The sequence below is a fragment of the Delphinapterus leucas genome, chromosome 11, assembly GCF_059928025.1.
Source record: "Delphinapterus leucas isolate spDelLeu-1000000601 "Yukka" chromosome 11, BTC_Dleu_Yukka2, whole genome shotgun sequence".
In the NCBI taxonomy this organism is placed as follows: Eukaryota; Metazoa; Chordata; class Mammalia; order Artiodactyla; family Monodontidae; genus Delphinapterus; species Delphinapterus leucas.
The window spans coordinates 25,863,721-25,871,418 of NC_143139.1; the positions used below are offsets into that span (position 1 = coordinate 25,863,721).

General features: G+C 44.3%; 1 protein-coding gene across 3 annotated transcripts in view; it reads right to left on the reverse strand.

Annotated features, from left to right (window-relative positions):
• Nucleotides 1-1,832, reverse strand: part of SINHCAF (SIN3-HDAC complex associated factor) — a 29,432-nt gene extending 27,600 nt beyond the window's left edge. The window contains exon 1 of one of the 3 annotated variants that reach the window (XM_022577898.3): nt 1,665-1,832. Coding sequence is in view for 2 of the 3 variants with exons in the window: in XM_089920464.1 (XP_089776590.1) it covers nt 303-432 (130 nt within the window). In the remaining variant the exon portion in view is untranslated. Of the gene's footprint in view, nt 1-302; nt 533-1,437; nt 1,644-1,664 lie in introns of those variants that run through there. The other 2 variants (XM_022577897.3, XM_089920464.1) reach the window with 2 other exon arrangements.
• Nucleotides 1,833-7,698: the final 5,866 nt, after the last annotated feature.

Here is a 7,698-nt window from a genome sequence, read left to right on the forward strand (position 1 = left end):
CTCTCCCGGGCCCTCGGCCGTCGCGGCACCCGGCGCCGGGGCTCCAGCGCCGGGCCCCGACTGCCGCCCCTCGGCCGCCCGCCGCGCGTTAGCACGCCGCCTCCCCCGCGCACCGGCACCGCACCGCGCACAAGTAGCGCCGCCAAAGTTTCCCCGCGAGGGCCCGAGAGACAAAAAGCCCCTCCCGAAACTCGTCCGAACTTAGGGGGGGCCCAGCCCGCCCGGCGGCCGCCCTGAGCGCCGGCCGGGCCCGCACCGGCACATGCAGCTCTTTGTTTTCTGTCCAGCCGGGCGCTGCCTACGTGCAGCCTCAGGGACGTGGGATTGTATCTCAGGGGGAGACACTTGACGACCGCCCAGGGGAAGGGTCCGGACCCTGCGCCCTGGGACTCCGGGGCTAGTCCCAACGTCCTCCCCTAACAGCAGGCCCATTTAATCGAAGTTTTGCAATGTCCTTGATAAGAAACGCCCGGATTCCCCGCCCCGCACCGGCCGAGAGTTGGCGACTTTCACTCTGCTTTTTAAACTGGCAAGACGCCATCATCAGCAAGTCACATTGTCCTGCCGGCCGGCCCCGACAGCGCCCGCATCTCCCGGCTGACCGCGAGCCGGACGCTCAGCCGGACCCCCGACCAAACCCGGGTCGCAGCCCCAGCACGTGGTCTGTCACGCTCGGCACAAAAAGCAGTGCCCTCCGGAGTTGCCGCACTCCTCCGGCTCAGTCAACGCCGCTGCCTCCATCCCGGAGTCAACTCGGCTCCGACTGGCCATCTTAAGCCGCGCACGGTCGCCCTAGAGAGCGCCGCGGCGCCCACATCTACGCTACAGGTGAATAAATTGCGAACCAAAGTTGAGGCTCCACAGACACCCCGGACGCCCGCGCTGACTGGGCGCGGCCCGGGGAGAGGCGTCTGCTAGCCGGGGCCGCTTCCGAGCAGCCGCGTGTTGCTCATTGTCGCATCCGCATCCCTCCGGAGTTGGGCGGACAATGCCACCCGCGTGCACTCGGGCCACGCCGGCACCGACCCGAAAGGCCGATTTAAACGCCCTCCGCCCGACAGCTCGCAAGTAGGCGGCAACTTAGTTTTCGAGCGAGGGGCGTTCATTGTCCACCCTCATCACAACACGCGCGGGGGCCGCAAGAAACTAAAGCACGAGGTCCAACAACGGCGGCCGGCCACTCCCGGGCGCGCGCCCACGCGGGTGCACCGACCCGGGGCCCCTCCGCAATCGCCAGCAACTCCTTTTCGCTCGGGCCTTTCAGCCACCGAACTCCTTGTCGCCAGCGAACACTGCGGCTGAGAAAAGTCATTGTCACCTTCAACGTGGATCCCTCACCTCCGGCGATTCCTCACTCCTTTCCAGGCTCCACTCACTTCCCCCACCTCAAGACTTTCGGTTTGCCTCAGATACCCTCCCCAACTGAAAAGCACTCACTAAACATGCAGATACAAAAGAATCTGAGGTCTGAAGATCACGAAAACAGCGCTCCCAGCAATGCCATCTCCAAGACAAAACTTCCTGTGTGTATATAAATGTGTGCGTGTGTGTCTGTGTAAGGAAGGGGGAGGTGGTGAGGTTAGGTGAAAAGAGAAAAAGAGCCACTCTCAAATCAATGCCTCGTGAGACAGTTTTGCACCACAGTAATGGTTCGAGTCACTCACCTGCCAAAAGCAGACGTTCCACGCGCAATAACGTTCCCGAGGTGCGGAGTGCACGCCAAGCCAAGCCCACCTCCCAATCGCTCCCTCCTCCTCAACTGCCTTGTCTAGAAAGATTGTCTCCTGCAGTTCTGCAGTTGCTACCGCTGGCGCGGAAGGTGTAGATTCCGCTTTCCCTCTGCGCACGCGCGGCTCCTGGTACAAAATTCTCCTGAATCGAACTTATTTGCATACGGGCGCGCGCGCGTCGATGGCTGGGAGGGGAGAAGGCCCGGCGGGCGCGCGCGCTCCCGAGGCCTCTATTGTCCTTTTAAGGGGAGAAGCGCCGCGGCGCGGGAAACGCGGCGGCCAGAGAGAAATGGGGGCGGGGACTGCTTACTACAGCTGACGTCACGTAAACAAACGCCCCCTGGCTGGAGGCGGCGGCCAAGGGGGAGCGGCGGGATGGGAAAGGCGGAAAGGTTAGCAACCCAGGGAGAACACTAGACTGCGTGAAGTGCTTTCCACTCTGAAGCTTTTCAGGCGCACCGTTTCGCGTTGAAAAATAGTTTTGAAAGCTGTTTTTGCAAAATGTTCACACCTGTGCCCGGTTTCTGGCCTGAAGTGACAGGGGAGGTGGTCTTGCAAGCATCCACACTGAGTTTATACGTTTCCCACATTTGCTAAATTTTGTTTGAAAATGGGTTTTTGAATCTTTTTTCTTTTTTAATTTTCTGGGGCCAGAAGAGGTTTGTCTTTAATGAGTCTTTTAGTAAAGTCCCATTTTGACACTCTATCCATTCACTAACTCCTGTCTGCCCTCCTCAAACAGTAACCCAACCCATAACAATCCAATTTTCTTCTCCACTTTGGCCTTAAGATTTCAAGTCTGAGTTGAACGGTTGTTAATTTCCGTGGGAACAGTGTCGCTTTCCTAAAAGACTAGTTAGTGGAAAGCCAGTAATCTAGGGACGTGCATGCCATCTCCAGCTGCTGGTAAAGTGTGTTCCACTCACCCAGAAATAATACTACCAACTGGTGGTCTTGGGAATTGAAAAAGTAGCCATGCTTCTTGCCTCAGGAGGGGAAAAAAACTGAAAAGCTGAAATAAATCTTCTCAAATTGGTAAGTGAAAAATGAAAAATGACTGTGATACACCTTTATTCCCAGAACACATCTAACACCAGCAGGCTGAGACCCTGACTTAATGATAGAGGGACATGTGGAGAGAGGAAGGATGTTTTTCCCAGAAACTTGATATTGGTCCCAGGATACAAAAGTGTGGACATCAACCATAAAACTTAATCATCTGCTGACAAGTTTCACTGCTTTCACTGTAGTGTCAACAATATGGATTTAAGTAGATACTTCTGAAATGCTAATTTAATAGGACAGCCAATTCCTAGTACATACAAGACAAGTCCACTTCTGAATTCTTCAACTAATGCTTCTTTTTTCTTTAAGCTCTGTAGCATACTACTTCTGTAGCTGTATATGAAAGCGATATATTAAATACCTACAAAGGAGAAAAAAACTGACACCTCTCACTAAAATGTGAGCTCCCTAAGGGTAAGAATTTAATGTTGTAGTCATTTTTGTACTCTAGTGCCTAAAAACAGTGCACAGTACATAATAAACTCTGACTAATTGCTTGTAAGTAATAAATCAGTGGACATTTTCAAATTTATTATAGACTTATCTCACATAAAAACAGTTTTAGAGGGGCTTCCCTGGTGGCGCAGTGGTTGAGGGTCCGCCTGCCGATGCAGGGGACGCGGGTTCGTGCCCCGGTCCGGGAGGATCCCACATGCCGCGGAGCGGCTGGGCCCGTGAGCCATGGCCGCTGAGCTTTCGCTTCCAGAACCTGTGCTCTGCAATGGGAGAGGCCATAACAGTGAGAGGCCCACGTACCACAAAAAAAAAAAAAAAAAAAAAAACAGTTTTAGTTTAGAATTTTTGTGTTCAACTTAAAATGAGTTTGGAAGTTACAGTGATCACCTTGATTGATATAATGCCTGTCCTTATCATAAGTAAAGCAGAATAGGCTTAATAACCATTTCTGGGGCTTGGTGGCAAAATGGACTCTAAGCATAAACTTCTACCTTCTTCTTTTTGAAGAGGATTTTTTAAGTTTGGCCCTGGTTGTCTCAAGTACTTATATGGTTTATGAAAGATACTCCAAAAGTAACTTCACATTAGTATATGCTTCTGAAAGTATGGAAATTGCAAGTATAGTAATATTTTTCAAACTTCAATTATTACTTATAGGATATATCTATATATTTTATTTAAATATAAAATATATATTTATATAAAATATAAATACACACCTTGAATGCCTTTCCTCTTGAAAGTTTATGTAAAGGATATATATTGTAAGCCATTGTTTTATAATAACTTTAAACAGAGTATAATATAAAAATATTGAATCACTATCTTATACACCTGACATTAATATATTGTAAATCAACTATATACTTCAATACAAAAAAAAAAGAATATATATTGTAATCCAGGGATGAAATAGGTCCAAATGTGCAAAGAATGCAGGAATTACAGTATTTTGGATATACTATGCTACTGAGCTAATACCATACAGTAAGACTTCCTCTACTCTCAAAGTAGGGGTCAAGAAGCAATCTGGGTAATTTTTGTAGGAAAGGTAGCAACGAAATCCTTAAAGAGAAATTTGAGTTCCTTAGAATCTTAAAAAAAAAAAAAAAAGCACCTGCTATTTTTGAACAACCAGGTGCATTCCACAGGTTCTTTTGTTCATTTCATTGCTTGAGCGTGTTGTTATATCTGGCTCTATCCAGGGCCAATAGCTTCATTTATGAGCTACTTTAAAATACTATTTCCTGAATAGCCTAAGTGACTTTTTCATAAGGAAGAAAGGAAGGGAGGGAGGGAGGAAGGAATTTATAATATGTAAATTTGGATTATAGGAGATTGAACTACACCATGTTAGGAAAATATTTGGGTATTTTTAATGACTATAGTGCTATTTTGAAGTCATACTGAGTTATCAAAAATATTGAAATTGAAAATGTAGTAAAAATTGAAATTGAAAATAAGTTACCAGATACTCTGATTAAGCCAACTACCTTGCTTATAATTTGTTGTCCCCGCTGTAGAATTATGCCTGTTGCTCAAATGTTTTCGTTCATTTATCAAACATTTAATGATCATAACTGCCAGATAGTAAAACCATTTCAGAAGTAGGGAGGCTCAAGCCCCTCTTACCTCATCTAATTTATTTCTATATAATTCTATTTTACTTGCTACTTTTTCTTCTGTAGCTTTTGTTGTCTTCTTTTGAGGATTAACTATTGTCAGCAATTTTACAATTTATTATAATCTTGGAATGGAGGAAAAATTATATATAAAGGACTGAAAAGGACAATTCATGCTTGGTAATGAAGGATATTATCAGCAATTTAGAAAGGTTTGTAATGACAACTCAAACTAATGATTGTTTTTTAAATGAAGGCTGATACGCTCATCAGAGACTGGTACAAACCACATCAAAACATTTTTGTTGAGCCCAGGAAAGAGCTGATTATTATTAGTAAACATTGGGTTTGGTTCCTTAGCAGGTAATAGCTATAAGACTAAACGTTTTCCTCACGCCTAAACAAGCACAGTATTTTGTTAGTTATTTGTTTAAATCCTTTTGAAATTCAACTAGCAAGTGGTTCAGAGCAAGTCAGATAATTTTAAACTATAAGTATGGAATTGGTTATGTGATCTAAGCAATCCTCCAGCAACTGTTGGCAGCTGCCAGAAAAAGGTATCTATTACTTAATCAAAATTAACTTTTCAAATTTCTGAACTTAAAGACTTAAAGAATTGTCACAAATTTACTCTTAGAAAGAGCAACCTCTGAATTTATAGAAATTTTAAGTCTTATGGCATTTGAGTAGCATACTTTAAAAAATAAAAGTATCAGTAACAAAAATAATTTTATTTTAAGAAGGACATTGACAAACTAGAATGAGTTCACAGGAGAGGAAATCAGGATGATGAAAGAGTCTGGAAACCACAGCATAAATGCAATAATTGAAGGAAGGGTTATGTTTTGATTGAGCAAGAGAGCAATCTTTGACTATCTGAAGGACCAACATTAGAAAAGCCAGGGACTTCCCTGGTGGCACAGTGGTTGAGAATCCGCCTGCCAATGCAGGGGACACGGATTCGAGCCCTGGTTAGGGAAGATCCCACATACCGCAGAGCAAGTAAGCCTGTGCGGCACAACTACTGAGTCTGAGCTCTAGAGCCCGAGAGCCACAACTACTGAGACGGTGTGCCACAACTACTGAAGCCCACGCATACTGAAGCCTGCGCGCCTAGAGCTGGTGCTCCGCAACAAGACAAGCCACCGCAATGAGACGTATCGAAGAGTAGCCCCCACTCACCGAAATTAGAGAAAGCCCAAGAGCAGCAACGAAGACCCAGCGGAGCCAAAGAAAAAGGAAAAGAAAAGCCAATGGGCTTATTTTTTTACACTTAGGAACCAAAATTAGCCTTGAAAATCACAAGAATGTCTTGCTAAATATCAGAAATATTTCTAAACATATGAATAGTCCAAGGATGGTCCAGTATACTTCAGAAGGCAACTCCCCATCATTAATGATGGCATTCACAAAAATAAAACCAAGACTTTTATTTCAATGAGTTACATTATTTACAATAGAAACCTTGCTATCTGTAAACTCCTATTGAATTCTGTGAATCTATCAGTATGATTCCATGGGATAAATGAGCGGTATCAACAATAGGAGCCTTAAGGAAATTTCCCTGGTGGTCCAGTAGGTAAGACTCCGAGCTCCCAATGCAGGGGGTCCAGGTTGAATCCCTGGCTGGGAAACTAGATCCCACATGCATGCAGCAACTAAGAGTCCACATGCCGCGACTGAAGATCCTGCATGCTGCAACGAGGTTCCCACATGCCACAACTAAGACCCGGCACAGCCAAAATAAATAAATAAATATTAAAAACAATAGGAGCCTTAAGTTCAGGAAAGGGATTTTTCTATCACTGTGGCTGGAGAGGTTAGGAATGTTGTTTTGGAGAGTATGAGATTTGAGTTTGGACATGAATTTATTCATTCAGTCATTCAACAAATACTTATTGAGTATCTACTAATTGCCAGGCTCTAACAATAAAATGAGGAGCAATGCAGAAACAGTTTCTCATGGAATGCAGTAGGCAGGCATTCCAAATAACCAAACAAATATAATTACAAACTGTGAGAAATAAAAGGGAAAAGGAACTGTGAACCTAACCATGTATAGCAAGGGGATCTGATGTAATCTGGAGGTAAGAGAAAGCATCTTTGAAGAGGTGAAGCTGAATTATCAGCAGGATTAGATGAAGGATTGGAGGATGAAAAGAACGTTGAACCAATGGCAACTTCAGGAACAAAGTTCTTAGAGACAGCCAGGTACTTGTGGTGGTGGGGAAAGACATGACTAGAAGCATCATGACTTTGAATAAAAGTCACACATGAATCTTGTTCGAGTGAAAAGATCATGTCAGGTGCTGGAATCTAAGAGAAATCAGAATGTAAGCCCTCTGGATTTGGTACCTACACTGAGTTGGAAGTAGTTGCACCACAAAAGGGCAGAGAATCTAGAGACAAACCCCTATGATTAGATTACAGTTGGTATAATCAATATATATTTCTGCTGCAAAAGTTTATTTTTCTAAATGTCAATAAGAAATTGATCCCCCAGCCATAGAATCCACTTCCTGGAACAACCCCTTTTCTAACTATTCAAATCATTACTGAAGGCAAGCATAGTACATCACCAACAGTTAAACAAGTGAAGAAGCAGACACAATACAGAAAAGTAAAAGAGACATGCTGGGTGGCCATTTCTAAGAACTTTGGGAATAAAATATCTAGGAATCTAGAAAAATTTAATATTTTGCTCACAGTTAATTTTTTTAACTTTTTAAATATATATTTTGAAGAATTTGAATTTTTGTACTTGAATTTTAAAAACTAGAATGCAATCTTATAACTTAGGTCAACAAATGAGAGATATTGGTTTC